At 39.8% G+C, this 26,967-nt stretch overlaps 1 protein-coding gene across 1 annotated transcript in view; it reads right to left on the bottom strand.

Annotated features, from left to right (window-relative positions):
* The window catches only part of LOC122788737 (collagen alpha-1(XIII) chain-like), a 396,594-nt gene that overhangs the window by 341,699 nt on the left and 27,928 nt on the right, over positions 1-26,967 (bottom strand). The window contains exon 2 of the mRNA XM_044055630.1: positions 3,777-3,803. Within this exon, the coding sequence (XP_043911565.1) occupies positions 3,777-3,803 (27 nt within the window). The remainder of the gene's footprint in view (positions 1-3,776; positions 3,804-26,967) is intronic.

Raw genomic sequence — 26,967 nt, 5'->3', positions numbered from 1 at the left:
TTGATTGGCTTACAATACAAGCTCCCAACACTACTTCCTGTATAAACCTACATGGGTTTGAGCAGCTAATCACAACCCCAACCTACATTAATAAATCTCACCTACATATCTCTCTTCTTGACTGGATATTGGTCTCCCACCCTCAAAACTATCATAACTCCCAAACCCTTCCAAATGCCCTCAACGACCACTGCCCTATAACAGTTACCAGACATACTCCCCACCTTACCAAACCTAACAAATTTATTACCGCCCACTCACTTTCTCATTTCTGTCCTAACTCCTTTATTCACCAACTCTCCAAAATTAACTGGTCTTACCTCACCACTCTTCCTTTAGATGAAGCTGTCCACTCTTTCAACACTACATTCCTAAACATTCTTATCTCCCTTGCTCCTCTTTGCACAATTAGAATCAGATCTAATACTGCTCCCTGGCTCACTAAATCTACCAGAACCCTCTTGAAAGACCGAGACAGGATTTGGAAAATGTGAACTAAAACTAGGACCCCTTCTCTTCTTCAGAAATATAAAGAACTCAGAAATAAAATTAAAAAAATCATCCATTATGACAAAATAAACTTCTATGCCAATCCTCCCTCTACTCTTAAATCAGACCCAAAGAAATTCTGGAGCTATATTAAACAGACTCTTCATCCAGGAAAGCCTTCCTCTCCTAACCCATGTCCCATTGCAACTCCTGAAGACATAGCCAACAAATTTAACAATCATTTTATAAACTCAATAACCTCCATAATAAATTCTCTCCCCTCCAGAAACAACACTAGCACCCCCACAAACTCTATACCTCTTCCAAACCCTCCTAACTCCTTCTCTCTAAAAGCAGTATCAACTAACTATGTAAAGTCATTACTCTCTAAACTTAAACCTTGCTCCCCATCTGTTGACAAGCTAACCTCTTACTTCCTGCAGATTGCCTCTGAACCTCTTCCCTATCCTGTATTCATCTTAATCAACCGATCCATTTCTGAATCCTATGTCCCCACTGTATGGAAGAATTTCTTTACTTTACCCATTCACAAAGGGGGCAACTCCTCAGACATATCCAACTTCAGACTGATTGCCATACTCTCTCCACTCTCAAAAATCCTAGAGAAATGCATTCACAAGCAGGCAATGCAATACCTTCACGAAGTAAACCTTCTCAAACCCACACAGCATGGTTTCCATCCCAAGCGTAGTACAACTACTGCACTCATATCATTCATCAACATAGTCTTCCTAGCTCGTGATAACAATAAACTTGTCTCATGCCTATTCCTTGACCTTTCCAAAGCCTTTGACACTGTCTCTCACCCACTCCTCCTAGATAAACTCACTAACTTACATTTCTCTAACCCTACTATCTCCTGGTTCTCTGGCTATCTCTCAACCCACCAGCAATCAGTTAAATGGCTCTCTGCACTATCCTCTCCTCTCACTGTACAAATGGGAGTCCCTCAAGGGTCCATACTTGGACCACTACTCTTTAATATTTTCACAAACTTGCTCTACTCCTCTTGTCCCCAGTCATCTCTTGTGCAATATGCTGATGACTCAACTGTTATAACCATTGCTGACAACCCAACTGACCTCCACTCAACTACCCAGGCATCCTTCCACACCATTGAGACTTGGCTTAGTGATAACAAACTAATACTTAATCCAAAAAAAAACTAAGCTTCTACTCTTCCTCCCTAAAAACATCACCACACTCAAATATACATTTACTATCTTATCCTGCAACAACACTATCATCTCAGCTGAATCTAGTACTAAATTGCTAGGTGTTATAATAGATGATCAGCTTAAGTTTGATCTCCATATTACTAACTCGGTAAAAAGAACTCATCAGAAACTTGGACACCTTTTCCGTAGCAAGAAACACTTAACTAACACTGCCCAAATAACTCTCTCCCAGGCTTTATTACTCCCAACACTCCTGTACAGCTGCCACATATTCACAAACCTAAATTCTATACTCATTTCCAAGCTTGAAACTACCTGTAATAAGATCACCAGATTTGTAGTTACCCAAACCTACAAGTCACACCACTGCTTAGCACTGCAGCAACTAGACTGACTAGAATTCCCTCAGCTACTCCAACTATACCAACTACAAATCATCCACTATATTCTCTATCTACCCTCCTTCTGCCACAGCCTGTCCACTATCATATCCAGATATTCCCCTGCTAGGACACTATGCAGCTCAAATCAAGAATTATTAGACATCTACAAACCCAAAACCAAAATAGGCTGCCTTCTCTATAACTATAACCCAGCTATATCCTGGAACCAACTCCCCTTGGAAATAAAATCCCTCCAGCATAGCAAAAGTTTCAAATTAGCTACAAGTAAATACCTAAAAACAAAGTGGTCTTGCCACTGTAGCCAACCACCCTGAAACCACCATCCTTTCACCTATTTCACTACCTCACTCTTAATGTATCTCTAACACTATTCCCCTGCCGCTTCTACCTCTTCCCTTCCTCTATCTCCAACCACTCTTTATTCTTACAGTCTCAAAACAACCTACCTGTCTAGACTGTCTCCTATACTCTACCTCCCCTACATCTCCTACTAGCCATTCCTACTTTCCTTTCTTGTTTCCAAACTCCTATACAACTAGATCCTACCCACTTTAAATAAGCACCTGCCTAACTATTAACTCATTTTGCTCTAAGCAGCTTAAATATTGTAACTAGTCACATTTTCTTCTGCTAATTGTTTAAAACCTTGTTTGTAACAACTCACATACTTGTCTGCCAATTGTTAATATTCTGTATAACTGAATTGCCTGAGGAGCTTTTTTTTCTCTCCAGGTCTCTGCTTGTAAGATCCTATAGCTGATTGTTACTACTATGTTACTAACATTTAATAAATAGTTTTCTACTCCAGAGGAGCTTTTCTCCCTGGGTCTCTGCCAAAAATGAGCCAAAAGCTCAGCCAGACTAACCCGGTTAACAAATGTAAAATAAATAAATAAAATAAATTACAAAATTTAGTCACAGAGACATTTACAAAATACTGTATGTCAGCATCAGACAAGAACAAAGATCTATGGTGTTTGCGATTTTACAGAGTCTGCTGGAGCAAAAGGAACTGGAAGATTCTGCCTAACTTTTGTGCTTACCACTTTCTACATTTTTTTGAAACTGAACAATATGGCATGTACTTGGTAACAGGACTGAGTATGAGATGTATTCATTTTCAATCGAAAACAAAAAGTAGTTTTTTAAATTCTGGTTTGAGGTAATATGGTGTTATTTAAGCTTTGATGATACCACTGCTTTGGAACAAACTCCCATCCATATAAAATAAAGATCATCCCTGTCTACATTCAAATACAACTGAGATCTATGGATGCAAAACAGAAAATTTATCCCAGGGCTGCCCTCTATACTATCAATGGACAGGTGCAGCTCCTAAATGCTTTACCCCATGCATGGGTCCTTTCAGATTATCTGTGGTATGATCTCAGTTATTCTAATGTGGGGTAATATTTAATTATTAACCAGGGGACAGGTAAGGCTAACATATGACTAACTGGGATAGGTTATTTCCATCACAAAAGGGAAACCGGCTACACTTAAATGTCCCACAAGGGCAGCTAGCATAGTACTTGCCTAGGAACCTGAAGTATGGTACTGGTTAGCTAAGATCCTGATCTTTTACTAACTTACCCTATGGAAATCTAAACATTCATATCTCATTTTGCTTATAAAATAAATGGTATTTTTAGATTAGCAGAAAAAGGAATGAAATGTTAATTACCGGAAAGCCAGCTCTTCCTGGAGGACCCTAGGAAAAAAGAGAAAATAAAAGTAAAAGAAGATTGGTGTACAGAACAAGATTCAGTCCCCACTTACATGCACACACACACAAACAGAAATACAGGAAAGACGGTATATAAACATGCAAATGTGTCTGCTTGTTTCAGAAAACAGAAATGCACACAAAACATGGAAACTAAGGAATGCAGAATAACATATCTAGCTGCAGAAGCATACATGCAGAAATGTAAGTACACTGAAATTGATGCACACACAAAGTAAAGTGGCTCAGATGGGAAAAAGATGTACAAAACCCTGAAATGTCAGAAGAAATATAATTTGCAAATATGCCCTGATGTGTATGCATATGTTATGGGCATCTAAAATGAACTCATTTGCCATTTTCTACCCATTTCCACACTTAGGTTAATTGAATGCTACTTACATTACCTCTACCTAATCTTCAATGTCACACTTTAGAAATGCAAGGACCTCTATGCTGTTTATGTGAACATGATCAATAAAAATAGATTAGTCTGTTTTCTTTACCAGGATTCTTATACACATTTGGTTTAAACTCCTCTCTCACCGCTGCCTTCTTCCCTAAACTCATAGCTGGCTTTTCACAATGGTCACTACCAGAAACTCTAACTTATTTCTCTGCAAAACATGTGAAACATGGTTGTGCATTCTGCTATAAGAACTCCAAGTGTATGACACTGTACTGATGGCTAAGTATGTCTCATCACGTTATCCCCTGAGGTAATGTTACCAACAAATTCAAACACATAAGCAGTTTCAGTCAAATAGCATTCAGTTTTTTTAGTTTCAGTCATTAAAAAGAGCTTCAGAAATAAATAGTTCATATCTCAGCTCCCCACTTCCCATTGCAGTATTCCTTCACCACAGATGTACAAGTTTGTAAACTTGGGAGGAAAATACAGGACGCTGTCACTTAACGTAATATGAATGAAACCGATTCATGGGGAGACTGAATGAGTCAACAATTCCTAAACAAGGGTCTATATTAAATCAGCGAACGCTGATTTATTGACCCTTTAAGAATGAAAGCTGATGATCTCGAAGACATGGAACAGCGATTTGTTTCCCAGGGAAAAAAATTGCTGTTCCCCAAAAAAAAAAAAAAAAAAAGTTTAAAACACAAAATAAAGTGGGGGGCTTTGCCCCACACTCCTCCTGATGTGGGGTGCAGTGCCCCCCCCTATTTTAATATACAAACTCCGAGATTGTACCACAGTGGAGGAAATGGCAAAGTCCCGAAAATGGCCCAGCGATTTTTTTTCCTTGGGGGAAAAAAAATCGCTGTTTCGTGTCTTTGGGATTGTCAGATTTCGCTATTAAAGGGTCGATAAATCTGCATTTGCTATTTTAAGCATTTCGCTGATTTAATATAGACCCCCTAAACAATACTAACTGATCCAGAAGCTTGATGCAATGTGGGCCCTCTTTAACCATGACGTAGCCCAGAGGAAAAAGAACAATGACATAGGGTTTTACAGTTTGGTGTGAGCAATAAACTCTACAGTTTATGAAAGAGTTGCAAAAAATACTATAAAGATTTATACTTGTACATGATGGATTAGTTCAGTACCAGCAATGGCTAATAATCATCTGGTAGGGCATTTTTCTAACTTAGTGGAAAGAAACTACTAAGTAAAACGCTAATTCATCTGCAGATGACAAAATAAACCAGATTCTAACAGTTGTAACAGTTGTAATTATAATGCAATTCAGAAGACCAAGAAGACACACACCAGTGATATGTTTCCAAAGTGACTGTGTATCAGCAAAACATGGATATATTTAGATGAAGTGCAAAATATTTTTTGCCATTTGATAGAAACCAAAGTGCTGGAAGTCATTTTACTGAAAATTCACATTAATACACATTTTGCAAAACAACACGTCTTTATACATATTTTTGTAGGGGGAAAAACCTGCTGTAAACCCTAATGCGGTAGTCTGTGTCCCTATACCTCCCTGACTGATATACATTTGCTTCTGAGTTCATATTACCCTATTGTAAAGGAAAGTACAAAACCTTCTGCACAAAATTCAATATTTTTCTCTTACTCCAGGTGTGTGTGAGACCTTGGATTGAGAATATATTAATTGTGTGTGTCTGTGTGGGGGGGGTGCTGGGACTTGGAGGCACACCTCCACCACATGGGTAGTCCACAGGGTCTTGCCCCCTACTAAAAAGCAGTTTCAGTCAAATAGCATTCAGTTTTTTTAGTTTCAGTCATTAAAAAGAGCTTCAGAAATAAATCTCAGTAATAGCAGGACAATACAGACGTCATGCATATTTTCTGTCTGCCTAAGAATTTTCTGACTGCCACTATTCCAGGTTTGTGCATACATGACCAGATTCTAAATGAAAAGGGACAGTCAATTTAGTTGTCTTTTTCATGTTTTAGATTGCATATGTGTACATGGCTAAAACATTTAACCATTTGCAACAATAGTGTGCCAGGAACTCATAATGAGAATACAAGTAGAAAGATTCACAATTATATAAGTAGACAGACAGGGAGAGAAATAGACAGGCAAACAGAAATATATAGAGAGAGAGGCAGAAAGAAAGACAGACATGTACAACTGCACAGAGGTAAGTATGATCTTAGAGGTAAGTAACATGCATTCTGTAATGTGTAATGTTCTACATTTCATTAGAACTCTTAAGACGTGTAACATCTAGCTAACATGATCATCCTTTTATCTTATAATCTGAACAGAAACAGGAGGACTATCACTAATGAAACTGACTTTACGCTGCAAATGTCCAAAATAAAGAATGAAGGTACTGCTTCCTAACTGTTATAGTGCTCTATTAAAGCCATCGACAGTGCATGTTTTACTGGAAGAATATGCCATTGCATCCTTATGCAGATGGGTTTCCTCCCCACCCTCCCAGTTTTTATTACTGCCTCCAAGGATGACATTATTGCAGAAAAATAGCAAATTTTGTACTACGGTGGTTTCGGGGACTATCGTGCGGTTTTGTTATGTTTGCAAACCTCAGTAAGTATAGCTTTGCTAATATTGACAATGACAAACACTACCTCTTTTGAATTGAATAAATCTTCCTAAAACATTGTAAAGATGATGTATTAAAAAAAAATATATATATATATATATATATATATATATATATTTTTTTTTTATTATTATTATTTCTTTGTATAAAGACATTAAGACTTTTTTCTCCTTGTTTGCTACTATCATAGTTGTACATTGCATATATTGTCTAACTTTGTTTTTTAAATTCTAATCTTGTATGGTCTATTCTGTATAAACAATGTAATATTCCATTGGAGCTTTTCTCCCCGGGCCTCTACTGAAAATGGACATATATCCAGTTAGACTAGCCTGGTCAACAAATGTAAAATAAATAAATAAATAAAATAAATAAAATAAAATCTTACGACTATGAGGATTTTATAAACGTTTAAAGTGCAACTGGTCAAAATTCTTTTTTATATCAATGTCCCACAAAGTTTAAATTGAAGAATGACTCCATCAAGTTGAGTTCCTGAGCAACAGAATAGAAATAACAATGATTTTGACTGTAGTTTCATCTTACAGCCAGTTTCAGAAGTGCAGTAATGCATATTATTATCAACTGGGGCACTGTGAATGGTTTCTGGTGGGTTACTATAGATGCAAAAAAAGGAAAGGGAAGGGAATGCAGTGTATACCCAGTGCCTGTAATATAGTCCCATCTTTTTTTTGTTAAATCCCTTATATAATTTCTGCTTTGCTGGTTTGTGACATTTTCATCTGTTGAAGTGCAGAACACATTACTTTCTCTTCGCTATATTTTGATACAGACTGCGTTGTAGTATTAAGTGAAATAGACAGTTCTGTCAATTAATGTTTGTACTTGATAGCTACCAAAACATTGATTGCAAGTACAAACATGTCACAGTAAAAGGTATATTCTGTTCTAGTTAAATGTTACCCATATTCTGCTGTAAAAACTTCACTGCAGACAATATGACAATTGCACAGTGCACACTTAGTTAAAATCAGCTATAAGGCCACAGATTTGGAAGCATATCAAGTTATTTGTTAAACACAGAAGTGAACAGGTCCGTCTGAGACCCCTTTAGCTATGGCCAAAGCCACATGAACATTAAATGTAAAATGCATATGGACACTTTGGAGCAGTTAATCTGCTCATAATGTTTCTGGAAGAAAACTGGAATACTCAAACATTCCACTAAGACTAGGAAAAGGCATACATATTTCACAGAGGCAGTAATCAGAGGTCTGGTATTAACACTGGCACTCTGAGGCCAAAACCTTTATTACTAAAGCCAAAGTGCTGCTCTTTAACAACATGTTTTTGGGTTTATTACAGGTGCTTGCATGCTAATAGTGAGAGTAAGGCGCAGCTCACGCAAGCTACAAAGCGCTCAGATCCTTGCCTTCCAGCTAGTGGTTGTCGAATGCTTGGGACTCAAGCAGCTATAGTGTCTCCCCATTTCTTCAGACACTTAATATTTTACATGATGCATCCAAAACAATTAGCAGAATTCTTATTTATTAACTTAGTTTAGCAGGTATGTGAACTGGACCATTGGGAACCTTTTAAGTCATAATCCAGATACAAAAAAATGAAAAAAAAAGCCATTAAGCTTACTTCTGCTCCAGGGCTCAATGCAAGAAGGCCTGAAAGATCGATGCCTTTTAAAAATTAAAACAAACATAACAACAGTAAAACACAATAATATACAAACAGCTATGAGGGCATAGAAGATATTAATGCACAAAGCATTAGTTAAAATTAGTTAAAATTAGGCAAGACTTGATACAGCCATGCACAAAAGGATTCTTAATATTGTTCATGACAAATATTTTGGAAGTATTTATGTTATGGAGTGGTCAGGTCAAAACAGGCTGAAAAGTTACATGACTAAATAACAATTTGCTTCTGCAAGTGTGCTTAAGTGGATGGGTGGGGAGTGAATTCCAAATAGTTGGCCCCAGATGAGAGAAAGCTCTGTCTACACAGAGAAGTAAGGAAATTGGAATGACAGTTACCACAGGAGAAGAATCAGAAGGGAGGATAGACCTGTACTAATGCTTAACAGAAATGAGTTGAATTAAGGCCTTGTACTAGTCCAGATAAATGACCTTGTGCTGAAGTGTGCCAATAAGGAGACTGACTTTGAGAAACTTAAAGCTCGTCTGTCTGCTTGATTGCATGGCAGTGTTGATGCTTCCTGTCTGTTCCAATCTTACCTTTCTATTCTCCAGAATTTTGCCTCATATTTTGATCTATTTCTAATAAAATTTGTAGTTTTCTGATAAATCACTGAGAAATGAAATCACTAAATGATGACAGATATTTTAATTTCAGACATAATATCTTTCAGAAAATGAATGATGATGTAAAACGTGTTATTCTAGCAACTTTCTAAGTCCCTAACTTTGGCCCTTTGCCCCAAATTATTTATGGCTTTGTCCAGAATTTTTGCGCTATGAGGTTGAAAGGTATGGCTTCAGTAACAAAATGGCAGATTTGACTCTGCATTGTTTTGTTTCAGAATATTTCTTTTAGTGGTGGAGCCAGTTATTAGAAGGGAATATTTTAGACTGGATAGTAAAACTCCTTTGTCAATTGCAGAGCTGTCCATTTTGTCAAGGGGTTGGCAATGTTGCTGCATTTCTAGAACACTGATATAAATGTATTTGTCATATCCTGGGTATGAGTAGAGAAAGTAAGTGTCTGGTCTAGATATTTTATGAGCTGTAAAGTTTTTAGAGCGGTACCACCGAGTCCAACATCCACAGATTCTAGATGTCATGATATAAGCTAAAGCATTTATGAGTGTTAAAAGCCATTGCATTGGTTTTGTTAAGACTGATGCTAAGGTGGGAAATCTACAAATTTCCATGTGTTCCTGATACTGTGAAGCTGTAGCTTTCTCTATCATTTTGGTGTGGGAGATAGCAAGCTAATGGGCCAGTGGGAGTCAGCTGTTTGTGCTGGAGACATGTTTAGGGATTGGGATGACACTGGTTTTCCAGGGGTCTGAAAATATATTATTAGGGATAAATGTTGCAATGACATGTTGAGGGATGAATTTTGAATGTCTCATAAGCCCTAATAAATACAGGGTAAAGACCATTTGTACCAGTCTTTCTATACCTGGGATCTTTTTTGAATGGGTTACCAATCTTAATTAAGATAGTTATTTTAAACTGGAAATCAGCATTCAAGTCAAAATGGTCTCAGAACTACTGGCTCCTGAGTAAGGAGATACAGATACAATGATGCTGAGTGAGAAGTTCTCTACAAATGTCCTTGACTTCAATTTTGCATCAGTGATGAAGTGGCCATCCACCAAGAATGAGGAAGGATGAGAAGGTACTGACCATCCAGAGAGAGATTGTCCATCTCCTTCTAGATATTTCTTCAATATCTAAGAAGTGCTTCCTGACATTTTTGAAAGTAGAAAGCTTTTATTTTGTTTGCAGGATATTTGCATTCCTTTCTAAGTAAAGGATAATGACTGTAATCAGCTAGATGCCATGTGGTCTTCTCATATTTAGATCAAGGAAATTTTTTAAGATCTTGATATAAGCATAATTTAGGATTTCTTTTGATTGCCTTTGATTTTGGCAGGTAATACTTTTCCTCCAGTGATGAAAAAATATTGAGGTAGTGCTGCAGGAAAGTACTCAAGTCTTTTTCCCAGTTTCATAGGTGAGTACTAGGCAGTCAGTCTATGCACCACCACAGGGCCTAGCCTAATATACCATATACAAATGTTCCATTCAGCCTCATAGAGGGCAACACAGGATAGAACAGACCGAGTAGGAAGCTGTCCAGTCAATTACCTAGCCTTAAACTGAAGGTGGAAATGGTGATGCTCTGCTTTTGATGAACTGGAACTTTGTTCCAGAGCTGGAGGATACATTGGGGTACAAAACTGTCACACCAAAGTATCTTATTCATCTTTTGATGAAAGTTTATGTCCTTTAACTGGGTATTTGAGGAACCATTTGTTTTGTGAGGGAATAGCATATCAAGGAGGGGTGGGTCTTCATGGCATAAAAGGCTAAATACAGATCACCACGGAAATGTCTATAAGAGACTAAGTACAGGTAGAGGGCTACTAGGTAACTGAGGTTCTTGAGGCCATTGATCTTTTTAGTTAGGAATCTCTGAGGCCTCTCACATGAAGTGATACATTTCAACAAATAGAAATGTGAAATGAGACTTATATTCAATCATGGGCCTGACAAGAAAGGAGTAAAGGGGAATTGAGACTTCTCTGGAGCCCAGTGAAATGATTTTAGAAATTAGTTGAGCCAAACTGAAGGATTTCTCAACTACGTGGGGACATGATGGTTAAAAATAAAGAATTAACAATAATGCCTAGATTCCTTATGACAGAGTCAGATTGCAGGGTTGTGTTGCCTATATGGTACGATGGAGAAGTGTTTTGTTTATCAGAATGTGCCACACTACATTTTTCATGTTTATTTTGAAAGTGTTGCCCTTGCATTAACTATTAACATCTTCTAATCCATGTTTGAGCAATTAAGAATGAAAGAAGGGATGAATAACAGCACCCAAATCTGCAGTCATCTGCAAAGTTAGATAATCATAGGCTAGGAGTATTGGCTTGAAGATCTGTAAATTAGATGTCAAATAGGAGACAGCCCATCTCTGAACTCTGTGATATATCTCACAGGCAACTTTTCCACTTTCAGAAGTGCAGCTGTAACTGAAATCACATGGTTCCTTCAGAAAATCTGTTGGCTACTCACAGTACAGCATCTTATATTCAGATTTACAAATCTGTCTATGATAACTGCATGGAAAATAGAGTCCAAAGCTTTGGCCAAGTCCAGATATGTTGTACGCACTGTATAACTGCTACTCACTGCTTCAGTGAACTTTTCAAAGTAATTAATGAGATTAAGGAGGTCCCTGGCTAAAATGAACCGAGGAGAAGCCAGGGACAAGAAACGCTCAGTGTCCAGGTTAATGAGGTCAGAGATAATACAGTCCATAGCTTTACATATTAGGATAGTGAAACTAATTTGTTTGTATTTGCCAGTGTTTGCAGGAAGGCCGGCCTTGTGTACAAGCTTTACACTGGCTTTTTTTCAGGTTTCAGGAATGTAGCCAGTGAAGAAATTTAGATTAAAGAGGTTAAGTATGGCTTCAGACAGCACATTTAGAACTTGTAATCAGATGCCCTGATATACCATCAAGGAACATGGGTGAGGTGCTCTTACCTTTTGAGAATGCAGAGAGGACCCCTTCCATGGAAATGACATGAGTATTTGGACTGTAGAAAACTTATAACTGTGGATGGAATAAAATTCACACTAAATTTGTCAATTAGGCTTTGGGCTATTTTCTTTGGGACAGACCGAGCAATATTATTATAGATTAGCACTGATCATTGCTGGGTGTCAATTGTTAACCTCTTGACATATTTTCTGTTTCAGTGGCTATTATAAGTTCATATTCAGCTTTGAGCTTCCTAATGGTACCCTTAACCTCTTTGCAAGTTTGTGTGCTGTTAAGGTACATAGAATGTGATCTCTTACAAGCATTAATTCATTTATTTCCTTTATTATGTAATATGTTGTATATATACAGATATTCTATGATGTGGAACCGGGGGGGGGGGTATTATTAAGATGTTCAACATTTAGGTCACTGTTGCAGCAGTCTATGTAGTAAGAAAACATTTCCTAGTATAAAATATATAATTTCACAGAAGCACAGTTTTACATCAGAAAAAATGATGTAGTGGAAGTTTTCTTTTCCCAGAAGGGTACTTGTTTGTCCAGCCTTGAGGGATCACTAGCAGAACATCAGTTCCAGGAAGTCCAGTATGAGGCTTTTGACACCCAAACCACTACCTTTACACAACTCTCCTCACACCCCTGAATGGTTATAGCATATGAAAGGTGCCCTGAAGCTTTAAAAAGCTGGCTGGGTTGTTGACATGCTTGGGAGGATATAACCCATTCAGCTTAGGCACGGCCACAGTGATCTATTAAACCATTTACTGTTATGGTTAAAGGTGCCTGCATAACTGTACTTTCCCCATTATATTTGGTTCAGATAGGAAGTACTTTAGTTTTTCTTGCCTAGTTGCTGGTGACCAGACAGTACTGGCCAACTCTGACCACAAATTTGGTTCTTGCTCATGTTTTATTACTCTTTAAGCAATGGTTATGGGTTTTAGTGGCACCTTGTAACAGAAAAGGTGAACTAAATTAAACAGCAGTTACAGACTAAGTGATGGCCTCTAGAGGGTCTTAGAAATCAAAAGACTGTTTTTTGTAATCCAGTCATGCACGTGGTTTTGCCAGTTTGTGTATATGGACACACAGGTACAGAATGAAGGTAAAAGGTATTCTACCATTTTGATAGGAGACCTTCAGCCACTCATAGACAATCCAGTTGGGATTTTGCTCACATGAATTCATAGAGGATACAGTTAGTTCACTACCGATTTAGTTTGCTTAGAACGAGAAGTACACATCCACCAATTTGAAGCCCTAGCCCTTGAAAGTGGTTGGAGTTGTAGAGGGACAAGCTTAAGTGAGAGATTCTAGCTTGCCTGCTGCACACCACAAATGATGGCATTTCTGCCTCAGGAAAAAGTAACCTTTTACTAAGAACACTTTCTTCAGTTTTCTCTACAAACTCTGGCTACAGCAAGGGAATACCTCATGATTTTGGGATACATGGCCTCTACACTTTTCACGATCCCTCTAGCCATGTTACACATGAGAAAGATTCAGCGATTTCTCACATCATTCTGGACACAGTACTAGTAGCCACTGTCTATTCAAATCCCTGTAGTGAGTCTTGTTAGTAAGGAACTTCACCGGTGGATAGACTAATTGATGCTGAATTGGGGAATTCCAGTCCTGCCATTGCCTTCACAGTCGGCAGCTATGGATTCCTCAGACTTTGCCTAGCCAGCATTATCCAAGAGATTCAAGGTACAAGGTCTTTGGGTAATCATTTCAGAAGGAAGCCTACAAACATCAAAGAAATTATAGCATTGGTAAATGCACTCAAAGATTTGAATCATTTATGGACAACAGGAACTGTTTTGGTAATCACAGATAACACCTCTGTCAAGTGGTACATAAACAAACAAGGGAGGAACCAGGTTATATCCCTTATACAGCCTAGCCGTGATAACCTGGGAACTGGCACATCAGCACAAGCTATCCCGTCAGACTACTTGCATTCTGTCAGAGTACAATCTTGCTCCAGGTACTTTGAGCAGGACAAGGGAAGACCCCCTGAATGGATATTGCATGCAGGGGTCTACCAGGCGGCAATCTACCTGTGGAAACTCTGCAAGTAAATCTGTTTGCCTCCATTTACAATGGGCAGTTTGAAATAATTCTGCTCCTGGACTAATGTAAGAAAGGTCTGGAAGATGGATGCTTACTCATTCCCATGAACAGACATTTTCTATATGCTCCTTCCATTCCCCTGATAACCAAGTTTCCTTTAAAGGTCCAGAAGGACTCTTGGCTCAGACAACAGTGGTTCTCCATTCCCTATAAGTAGACTAAGGGCAGGCACCTCAAACTTCTGCATAGGAGGAATTTATTCACACAGGACAAGGAATCTCTGATTCACCCTAACCTGTACTTTTTTCATCTGATGACCTGGATGATAGAGTTTTGATTGCTCTTAAGCACCATTTAGTAAATTTTTTAATTTTATAATTAACAAACTTAAATCTGACCAATACAACAGTTCCCAAAAAAACAACCAGAAATCGGGTAGTCTGTTCTTTGATGATGTACTGCGCAAACGTATGGGACTTGTATTCCCAGGCTTACGTAGTACATCACTGGTTTAGCAAGCAAACAATGGAGAAAGAACAATCACCATTGCTATTTTTTGAAAGAAAAAAAAGTGTAACCTCCCAACAGTTTAGAGGTACAAGAGACATGGGAAAATACAAGCAAAATCAGTTATGTTCTTGTTTGCAGAACGTATCTGATTTCAAAGTGCTTTGTCACTTAATGTTAAGCAGGAAAATGTGTTTATTAAATGGTTTAGTTAGTGTGTAGTAAAAGATTACGATGTAATTTTATGTATTCTAGTCTGCCCAGTTATAAATAATGTATTTATGTAAGGTCATTGCTGTAATTTTGGAAACGTGCAATGTTAGTCAGTCAAAACTGCATTTCGAGCTATAAACTTCTTTAGCTGAAGAGCTGAAATCATTGCATTATATTACTTGGGTTTGCAATAGTTCACTGACCCATGGACTTTTGTGTGTCCTGTTTTGTGGAAATTGTATATTTCAGCAAATGCATTATAATGCTTGTATTACATTGTGACGGGCATACGAATGTCACTTGCTGAAATGAATATGAACAGGAAGGGTAAGTTTTCTTTTTCATGTTAGTGCAACTTCAAAGGCGTCTACCACATGAGAATAGAAAACAAATCTGGCTGCTCAATGATACATCAGCACAGCAGCCGGACTTTTATCATCAGTATATTCTCGATTTACAGTGGGCACACTGGTTGGGCTGACCAATCAATGTGCTCCTTTTTGAATGCTAACGGCTACCCATTGTACAATAAATAAACAGATATACAGAAAATGATATATTAATAGTAAAACAAAAAGAGCCAAATAAAGAATAAACGAATGAAAATGAAATCCTTTACGCAGTATAATTTTCTGCAGACACAAGTTTTTAAATATTTATTTATTTATTTAACATTTGTTAACCAGGAAAGCCCGACTTGGAATGAAGCCAATTTTCAGCAGAGGCCCGGGGAGAAATGTAAAGTGAATATTTACATACCAAAGGGAATGTTCAGTGACAAATGTATACAAAGTGGCTCATGGGCATATAACTATGAAAATAAAGTGGTGTTTTTGGATGCAAATCATATGATGACTGGAATACTACAGTCTGATGCTGAAGGTCCATTTGATTGTGATACTGAACTGCCTTTGTCCTGCACCCTCATTCTACATGGAGTATTTTGGTTGGAATTTGAAAACTTCCAAGGGTTTGTTAACAAGATACAAATACTTGAGAAAGAATGTAGCCTCAAAATAGCAAGTTGCGATGGACATGTGAGAATTTTTGATGATACTTTTAAAATATTAGTCAGTTTACAAGGAAAGACTGTACCATTTGCTGTGCATAGAATGAAAGGGACAAAAAGTGGATGTCAGTATTGCTTAACTTAATGTATGCCAAAATGTATAGGATATTGCACAATTTATTGTTACTAGGTATACTTTTAGAATGTATTTAAAGGTTCTGAAGAGAGAGAGAGAGAGAGAGAGAGAGAGCTTAAAGAAAAATTAAAGTCCCAAACCATGAGCTATTACAGAATATGCTAAGTTCCATAAATCAATAAGGGCTAAAAGAATATCTGTGCATATTGTAGAATTGTGTTACCTGGATGAAGTATGCCAGTTTAACACTGGCTTTGCTGATACATTAAGAGATGGATGTGTGTGGAATGTACTATGAGAACATACAATAAGGTTGTAGTCTTTTAACTTTAAGGTATACTAAAAATTGTAGCACCAGTGGAAATGGCCTTTAGAAAACCCTTTGAATTGCAACAAGAAGAACTGAGCATTGATAGTTACTCAAATGTGCAGCTGCAGCAGATTCACAAAGAGGCAAGCATGCTTTTGGTGTGACAAAACTTTATAAAAGGCTAATGTCTGCTTAAGCAACATTCTGCAGAAAGTGTCATATGATCAATATCTAAAGTGTGTGTAAAAGGAAAATAATAAAACAAATCCCAGTAGTAAAGTTATAGTGCAATAAAGAAATGCATAGTCAACTAACGTGCATAAAATAAACAATGCCTAGTCATAGAATTAATGTGGAAGGTGACATGGAATCTGTTGATTATGAATTGTTGTGTTTGGAACTGCATAATATAAATTACAATGAATGTAAAAGCATATGGGTTACCTACTACTGAGGTAGTTCCAGGGAAGAAAGTAGCTGGATACATGGTCACAATTTTCCATAATCACTGTGAAATCTGCCAGCCTAGCCAAATAGAATTTTATAGATAATTCTGTCAATTGTAAATATCAATGCAAGCCACAGACTTGTTGTCTTAAATGGTAAAAATAGTGTTACATGTGTAACTGGAAAAATGTAACAACAGTACACTCTGCTGTAAGGAAGCTAAGTCAAGCATTTTATGACTGTCTTTGATCTTTAAAGTTGGCTCCAGCCTGTCTAGGTGAAGGAATTCTTGCTATTGTTTTAAGGCCAGAGTTAATGGCCAGAATTTGCATGCATAAATGTCCTTTACTGCTCTGGTTTCTGCCCAGAGGTGAAGAATTTAAATGTAGTTTCTGTTAGCCTGGGAACCCAGGGAAGTGTGAAGAATGATGTAATGTGAATCAGGAATGTGATTTTAAAAACAGAGAGAATCAGAGAGCATAAAGCATTTTTGTCTTGACTATCCAACTCATCAGAACTCTGCCTTTGCTCTATATGTAAGTTATTTTAGAATTGTGTTTTCTCCTAGAAATAGCTAGAAACTAGAACGTTTAGACTGTGTTTTTCTGTGATGTCAGAACTGTACTACTGAATTATTGTAAGTATTTCTCTGTGATCTCTGAGCTCTTGACTAGCACTGTGTAGTAAAAAGCATTGTCTGGTGTTTTTATTATTTATTATTAAATATTTTAAAACCTTTCAACTGTGGCTGTTTTGTGTAGAGATAAGTTAAGCTCTAAGAGTACATTGCATGTATATAGTGATCCTGTGCCAAGTCACTCTAATAAGCCTTGACAGTTTAGTTATACTACCAATTTGATAATAATGTTTCACAGTAATAATTGGACATCCTTTTAAGGGTCTTTGGGTAGCTGATAATTATTAGCTGGGTGGTGGCAGTGATTTCTACTGTATAGTCTGGGAAAAGGGGGCACAGCTGGATAACCTGTCCCAGCCTTCCCCAGGAGTGTCTGTGTGGTTATATAAACTCTTCTCAAAGTGTGTGTGTGTGTGTGTGTGTGTGTGTGTGTGTGTGTGTGTGTGTGTGTGTGTGTGTGTGTGTGTGTGTGTGTGTGTGTCAGAGGTTTTAGCTTGCCCACTAGGCTGAGATCTGGACCCTATAGCTGTGCCAGTGGGGAGTCTTATTGGGGACCTGGAGAGCAAGGGAGCGACCAGCCCTGGACTGACTGTGATCTCTGTGTGTTCTTAAGGGAAATTGCACTTTACTGTGTGTATTTGTTATCCTTTCTCCTATATGAGACACCCCTCACTGGTGTTAGTTGTGAGGATTGAGGCTTCTTGATTGCTGGGCCAGGGCATGGGCATCACATATTAATTGTTTGGCAGTGGTGGGATATCCACACCACATATTAATTGGTTGTCAAATACTAACTGGCTTGTAGTGGTGTGGGTAGAGTGAATTCCTGTAGCTTGTGTACAGTGAGCTTTGAAGGTGTTTTGTACTCTAAATCAGCCACGCAATGAATACTCAGAGTTTAGATCACAATTGTTGTACTTCTTTTGATAGCTTAGTTAGTCAGGGTGAGCAGGCAGCATGTCAGCAGAGGAGTATGGAAAGCTGACAAGGAGCCAGCTGGTGGAAATGTGCCAGGCTAGGGGACTGGTGAATGGAAACCTGACTATGGAAGACCTGATTGCAGCCTTGGTTACAGTTGCATCAAAAAACAGCAACCAGAAGTACAATCAGACTGGCTATGGAGATATAATACCTTCGGTGAACAGACAGCTCAACCTTTCTACAGAGGACTTAAAAATTCATCTGGAGCTAAAGAGACTTGAGTTGGAGGCCAGGCGTTTGGAGATAGAAGCCGAGGAAAAGGAGCGGCAGAGGAGGCATGAGAGGGAAATGCTGACTGTTTGCCAGAATCATGGAGGTAATGGGGAAGGGAGGAACTGGACCCCAGAAGCACGATAGGTCAGTAAATTTCTTCAGCATTTTAAAGAGGGGGATAATTTTCATAGTTTCATTCATATGTTTGAGAGGGTATGCAAACAGTACAGTGTTGACCAAAGGCTCTGGGTATGGTTTCTGACCCCTTTACTCCATGGTAAAGCTGTAACTGTTTTATCAAAAATGTCTGATGTTGCATGTTTTGATTTTACTGCTGTTAAAAATCACTTGATAGAATTGTTTAAGCTAACACCTGAAACATATAGGAAAAGTTTCATGAGCATAGACTTAAGGCAGATGAAAGTGTGTGTGAATATCTTACTGAACTAAGCACTTATTTCCATAGGTGGGTGAGTGGATGCCAGGTCACCACTTTTGAAGGGCTGGCAGACCTTTTGGAGAGGGAACAAGCCGTTAGCCTGAGGACATGAGGATCTGGTTAGCTGATAGACAATGTGCTATTCAGATGAGTTGGAGAAGAGGAAAGCAGGGCAGCCCTGCACAGGAAGGGGATCCCCAGTACTGCTCATGGGTTTCATGAGCATAGACGTAAGGCAGATGAAAGTGTGTGTGAATATCTTGCTGAACTGAGCACTTATTTCCATAGGTGGGTGAGTGGATGTCAGGTCACCACTTTTGAAGGGCTGGCAGACCTTTTGGTGAGGGAACAAGCCCTTAGCCTGAGGACATGAGGATCTGGTTAGCTGATAGACAATGTGCTACTTCAGATGAGTTGGGGAAGAGGAAAGCAGGGCAGCCCTGCACAGGAAGGGGATCCCCAGTACTGTTCATGGGTCTAAAGGAACCCAAGGAGGGCAGCACAGATTGCCCCAACAGAATCTGCCAGTTTCAGGGGAAGCCACTAATCTAGGTACACATCCAGGAGCTCAGGTTAAATGTTTTGAATGCAACCAGTGGGGCCATGTGGCATAAAGGTGTCCATGGAGGCAAGGTGGGGAACAAAAGGTGAGGGAGCCAGTAAGTGGGAAAGACAAAATGCCAATAGTAGGCTGTCTTGAGACAGCAGGGGTACTGAACTACCATCCTGCAGATGTCCTGATAGGGAAGGATTTGGATGAGGCAGTACCATATGCTTATGCAGTTACACGCAGTCAGGCTAGGAGACAAGCATGTGGGTCTGGTAGCCTGGGGGAGACCCAGACAGACTGCATACTTGCAGCCAGGACTGGTGAGGTGGTTACTTCAGGGAGGGAGCTACCCTGTAGTAGTGAGACTGAAGGTGATCCACAGCTGCTTGGGGGTACTGATGGTCCCTTGGACAGAGTGACTGCAAAGGTAGAGGTGAGTAGTAGTACCCAGGCTGACAGTGAGACACCACTGTCAGAGGATGCCAGACTTCCTGTGGAAGGGGAGCTGGGAAGGGTTACAAGGACAGAGTTGAGACAGGCTCAGCTCTCAGACCCTACATTGCAAGGCCTGAGGCAGGTAGCTAGGGAGGCACCTGATTCTCAAGGAAAGGGGGAATCTGTATACTGGGACAAAGGGTTACTATACAGAGAGTGGACCCCTGAGGGAGGACTAGAAGGTGAGATAGTACAGCAGTTGGCAGTGCCTAGAGCCTACCATCTGGCACTTCAAGCCATATCCCATGATATTCCCTTTGCAGGTCATATGGACATAAAATGTACAAAGAGGCATATTATGCAGAACTTCTATTGGCCTGGAATTTCCAGAGATGTAACAGGGTACTGCAGGACCTGTGAGAAGTGCCAAAAGGTTGGCAGGGCAGGAGCTCCTTTGATGTATTTGCCTGTGATTGAGGAGCCACTTCAGAGGGTAGCTATGGATATTGTGGGTCCTCTGACTACCCCAAGTTCCACAGGGAAAAATTATACCTTAGTGGTAGTGGATTATGCTACACAATACCCTGAGGTAGTGGCTTTGTCCTCCATTGAGGTAGAGAAGGTGGCAAATGCTTTGTTAGAGATTTTCAGCAGGGTAGGTTTCCCAAATGAAATACTGACTGACAGAGGTGCCAATTTCATGTCAGACCTGCTGGCTTGTCTGTGGAAGTCCTGTGGGGTGAAGCACATGAAGACCACTCCCTCCACCCCCAGACTAATGGTCTTGTTGAGAGGTTAAACTCTACAATCAAGTCCATGCTACGGGCATTTGCAGATCAGTTTAAGAGGGAGTGGGACAAATATTTGCCCCATCTGTTGTTTGCATACAGAGAGGTTCCCCAGGAATCCACAGGTTTTTCACCCTTTGAGTTGCTGTGTGGGCATAGGGTGAAGGGACCTCTAGATTTAATTTGAGATGAGTGGAAATGTGAGTGTGAGTCTCACAAGGAGCCTGTTGTGGCATACATCCTAAACCTCAGGACAAGGCTCGGGGAACTCATGGTCTTGGCCCAGGAGAACCTGGCAGAAGCCCAACAACAGAAAAAGGTGTGGTATGACAGGAATTCTCGAGCTAGAGAGTATGCTGTGGGGCAGCAGGTAATGGTTCTCATTCCTGTCAGACACAGCAAGCTACAAGCAGCTTGGGAGGGACCCTACAAGGTGGCAAGAAAGGTAAGTGACGTTAATTACATGGTGGAACTGCTAGGCAGGAGGCAGAGGCATAAATTGTACCATGTTAACATGATGACACCTTACCATGATAGGGAGGCCCTTGTGCTGATCATTTGCAGTGGATTGCAGGAAGAGTCTGAGAGAGATCTAGGGACTGATCTACTCAGTGAGGCTCAGGTTGACACCTCAGTGGAAGGGGTAGCAATGTCCCAGCAGCTATCTCCTACCCAGGTTCGAGAAATCCAAGCAGTGTTGCAGGAATTTGGGGACATTCACTTGGAAACCAGGGTGCACCCAGCTGGGGCAGCACCAGGTGGATACAGGACCTCAAAGGCCTATTAGGCAGACCCCTTATAGAGTGCCTGAGAGAGAGTCAAAGAGACTCTGAGGGAGGAGGTACAGGAGATGTTGGAACTAGGGGTGATTCAAAAGTCCAACAGTCCCTGGGCCTCCCCAGTGGTGCTGGTGCCAAATAAGGATGGCAGCACCAGGTTCTGTGTGGACTACAGGAAATTAGTCACACAGAGTCAGATGCTTACCCCATGCCTAGGACAGATGAGGCCCTAGAGCAGCTGGGTGGGGCTAAGTATTTTACAGCCATTGATCTTACCAAGGGTTACTGGCAGGTGTCCTTGACTCCCAGTGTTAGAGAGAAGTCAGCCTTTGTGACTCCTTTTGACTTGGATGAGTTCACAAAGATGCCCTTTGGGATGAAGAATGCCCCAGCAACCTTCCAGAGGCTGGTAGATCATATCCTAGCAGGAGCATCAGGGTTTGCTCTTGTTTAATTAGATGATATTGCCATCTACAGCCATTCCTGGCCAGAGCACCTTTAGCATGTCAGGGGGGTGCTGGCAGACTACAGAGAGCAGGGTTGACCATTAAGCTGAGCAAATGTCAGGTGGGTATGGCAGAGGTCTCCTACCTAGGACATAGAGTGGGGAGTGGTAAGATGAGGCCAGAACCTGCCAAAGTGGAAGCCATTCAGGCATAGCCTGCACCTGTTACCAAAAAGCAGGTGAGGGTATTCTTAGGGACAGCAGAGTACTACAGAAAGTTTGTCCACAGTTATAGTACCATAGCTGCTCCCCCTCACAGACCTGACAAGGAAGAACAGAGCCAGCCAGTAAAAGGCCAATTTGCTGAGAGGGAGCCTGGGGTTGCAAGCATATGATATGTCTGTGCAGCACTGCAGTGGGATTAGCAATGCCAATGCAGATGGGGTCTCAAGACATGGAATGGGGTAAGGTATACTCAGAGAGACCTAACCCTCTCAAGCAGCGTTTCATAAGGGTCACTTGAAAAACTAGCTTGCATTCTCGGGGGGGGGGGGGTGTGAAGGCTGCCAGCCTAGCAAGATAGAATTTTATAGATAATTCTGTCATTTGTAAATATCAGTGTAAGCCACAGGCTTGTTGTCTTGATTCGTAAAAATAGTGTTACATGTGGAACTGGAAAAAATGTAACAACAGTGCACTCTGCTGTAAGGAAGCTAAGTCAAGCATTTTATGACTGTCTTTGATCTTTAAAGTTGTCTCCAGCCTATATAGGTGAAGGAATTATTGCTATTGTTTTAAGACCAGCGTTAATGGCCAGAATTTGCATGCATAAATGTCCTTTACTGCTCTGATTCCTGCCCAGAGATGAAGAATGTAAATGTAGTTTTTGTTAGCCTGGGAATCCAGGGGAAGTGTGAAGAATGATGTAATGTGAACCAGGAATGTGATTTTAAAAACAGAGAGAATCAGAGAGCATAAAGCATTTTTGTCTTGACTATCCAACTCATCAGCACTCTGCCTTTGCTCTATATGTAAGTTATTTTAGAAATGTATTTTCTCCTAGAAATAGCTAGACACTAGAAAGTTTAGACTGTGTTTTTCTGTGATGTCAGAACTGTACTACTGAATTATTTTAAGTATTTCTCTGTAATCTCTGAGCTCTTGACTAGCACTGTGTAGTAAAAAGCATTGTCTGGTGTTTTTATTATTTATTATTAAATATTTTAAAACCTTTCAACTGTGGCTGTTTTGTGTAGAGATAAGTTAGGCTCTAAGAGTACATTGCATATATATATATATATATATATATATATATATATATATATATATATATATATATATAGTGATCATGTACCAAGTCACTCTAATAAGCCTTGACTGTTTAGTTATACTACCAATTGGATAATAATATTGCACAGTAATAATTGGACACCCTTTTAAGGGCCTTTGGTTAGCTGATAATTATTAGCTGGGTGGTGGCAGTGATTTCTACCGTATAGTCTGGGAAACGGGGGCACAGCTGGAGAACCTGTGCCAGCTTTCCCCAGGAGTGTCTGTGTGGTTATATAAGCTCTTCTCAAAGTGTGTGTGTGTGTGTGTGCGTGTGTGTGTGTCTGTGTGTGTGTGTGTCAGCTACTAGGGCAGGGACACGAAGCACTGGTTGGACAGAGAGGGTGCTGGAGGTTTTAGCTTGCCCACTAGGCTGAGATCTGGATCCTATAGCTGTGCCAGTGGGGAGTCTTACTGGGGACCTGGAGAGCAAGGGAGCGACCAGCCCCAGACTGACTGTGATCTCTGTGTGCTCTTAAGGGAAATTGCACTTTACTGTGTGTATTTGTTATCCTTTCCTCCTATATGAGATGCCCCTCACTGGTGTTAGTGGTGAGGATTGAGGCTCCTTGATTGCTGGGCCAGGGCACGGGCATCCCAATCACTATAATGTATTTTGAGATAAGGTTTCTAAAGTTACCCATGACTGAGTGAGACACTGGTAGAGGACTGTGTGAAACACTGGTAGAGGTTTTAGTTGAATGCAGAACAGAAGCTGCTATTAAAGAGGGGTAATTAGTAGGGCTTATAAAATATTGCAAAATAACTGTAAAAATCAATCAGAGGAGGTTAGAAAAGATTGGGAAGACTGGAAAAGAAATTTACTAGGGATCAGTGGGAGGACATATACATAGCTCACAAGTATGCAACAAAGTGAAGAAGATTTAGGATTTCTGCTTGGAAGTACATGCATAGGTATTTTTATACCACAAGCAGACTTCAAAGAATTTTTCTAAGGTAGACAGCAAATGTTGGAGGTATGATAGAGAAGAAAGAGGTAACTGGGATCATGTTAGCATGCAAATTACATAGAAATACGTGGGGTTTGTGTGAACAATACATGCAGAATAATATCCAGGAGGAGGAGTATGGTGTAATGGATGACAGGAATTGAGAGAAATTTCCATAACGTTGCAATAAACGATAGTTGCTGTAAAGAAAAATAATACATATATAATGCACAATGCATGTAAATTAAAACATATTACTATGCTTTGTTTTCTATTAATGTATGTGTGTCTATGTCTTAAGTGATAATTTAATAAAGATGTTTAAAATTTAGGGGAGAAAATGGTCCTAAATGAAAGCAAATGTGCCCGTCACACAATTTTAAAACACAGATGTTAGGTCTGTGTGTAAGCGATAGATGACAGCCAACATTTTTTAGCAAAGAAGTTAAACTGAACTGATATTCCATTATGGACACTGCAATGGGGTGGTCATGTCCCCCATTTTAGCAAAGACCTCCATGGCTAAATGGTAAGAGAAATTCATATACCAGTGCATTTTCCAAATTTTCAACATTTTCATTTTCATCCCCTGGGAAGGCAGAGGACACACTGCTTTAATTATTCTACCACTTTTCTGAGGGTTCTACCCACCTATAGTCCTAAATCTTGGCTGATTAAAAAGTTGAATTGTCATTCCTAATAAGACTGGAAACCTTCTGTTTACAGGATTTCTACTGGTGATAGACCTTCCACAGGTCACCAGGCACTAGTTACTTGTAGGACTCACTGACTACTCCCTTTAGAAGCCATAAGAACTGGAGGGTGATAGAAAGATGATGGAGTCTGTTTTTGAATATGTACCATGCTGCCATTTCAGAAGAAAGAAGTAAATGCATTAATAGAAAATCTGGTGGATTACCTGTGGAATGTTAAAACATACTCCAACCTGAAACATGGAGATGCTCAGAACTTAAAAGTTCATCATTCATTCACTCTCCAATACCACGTTTATCCTATTCTGGGTTACATGTGACCCAGAGCTAAACTATTTAGCAAGATGAATAATGGAGAGAGAATCCTAGGCGGCTTTTGATTGATACAGTGCCACAGTGCAATTCTCCCCATATTATTCCTGTTATTTTATAGGTGGTCAGTAAAACTTTTTATTAACGACATGTCCATCAAGTTGACTTTCCTGATCTACTTTTGCACTCCATGGAATAGCATGGGAAAGCTATTCTATGAATAGACTTTAATGGATGATCCACAGCACATACTTCACGCTGCATCTATTAAAAATTATGGATGCTTCACCATGCAATCCCTCCTCTGTCATCAGCAAGAGATAAGTTTGCTAGCCATTGGTATGACCACATTTCTTTTTCTAAAAGATGTATTAAAAAAAATGCAAACCCATTACTGCAACAATTAAAGAGAAAGAACATTGCAACACTTTCAGCGCCACATGCTTTGGTGCAAAATGTAGGGATGCTTTAATTTGTCATGACTGTTAGAATTCTTTGTTTCTGATGTGGTACAATTTTCCTACACCATGCCTACCTCAGTAACATCTATATTGTTCCAAGACTAGCAGAATTTGGTAAAGCCTATTGACCATTCAAGGGTAGCTGTAACCTGGCCCATCTCAGTTATCCTCTGACAGTAGATGTAGACAGAAATTATTGGCTGTGCAAACACTCAGTTATAAATCATTTTAGCAAGAAGCTTATCACTGGGTATATAGAAGATGATAACCAGCAGAGGGACACTACTACATACAGTGAAGGTAATGGTATAGGGTGAAATTTGTGCTTGTGTTTTATGAGGAATGGGGCCAGTAGTATAGCAGAAAAAAATATTACCATTTGATATACTCGGATATAGTTGACAAACTCACTGAACTGGGCATAATCCCCTTCACAACTCATTGATTACCAGCTTGGTCACAAACAGGGCCCAAGAAGTCAGGACTGGTGAGGCCAGCTCCACTAAGAGACCAGTCTCTTAGTGGAGGTGGCCTCACCAATCCTGACTACATGAGTAGGGTATTATATTGAACACCTTAGCCAGGATGCACTGTTCTCTCAAATATTGCCTTGTTGACTTTCTCAAAGAAATCTACCAGGTTGAGTATGCATGACCTTCCCTTGACAAAGACAAACTGGGTTGGATCCAGTATCTAAAGGTTGCCTATATCTTTGTTGATCATTTCCATGGCTTTGCATATTAGACTAGTCAGACTAATGGGGCTGTAGTTTCTGGGGTTGGTTGATGGTTCAGCCTTGTGAAGTGGGATAACTGTTACAGTTCTCCATTCTTGTGGTACAAAGCTATAGCTGAGAAGTGACTCATGTAGTCCTGATCGGTCATGTTTCAAACTATTTAAAAGGCATCCTGGGATAGTGTCATGGCCATTGAGGCTGTGTTTTTGGCCTTAGCAACGTTGTCAGGACCTGATCCCTGTTAGTAATTTGGGTAGTTATGCTAGTAGGCATTGCATGGAGGAGGTTGGGGGGTGGGGTGGGGTGGAGTTTAAGCTTACTTTTTCAGTGAGAAAATTCATTATGTCAGTCTGCTAAGTGAAGGGAGCAGCACTGACCACTGGTTGGGTGTACTAATGTGTGCTGCCATTGAGGTTTCAGACATA

This window comes from Protopterus annectens, chromosome 14.part0, assembly GCF_019279795.1.
Source record: "Protopterus annectens isolate FY-2018-M chromosome 14.part0, PAN1.0, whole genome shotgun sequence".
In the NCBI taxonomy this organism is placed as follows: domain Eukaryota; kingdom Metazoa; phylum Chordata; order Ceratodontiformes; family Protopteridae; genus Protopterus; species Protopterus annectens.
This window is presented reverse-complemented; position numbering and strand designations above follow the sequence as displayed.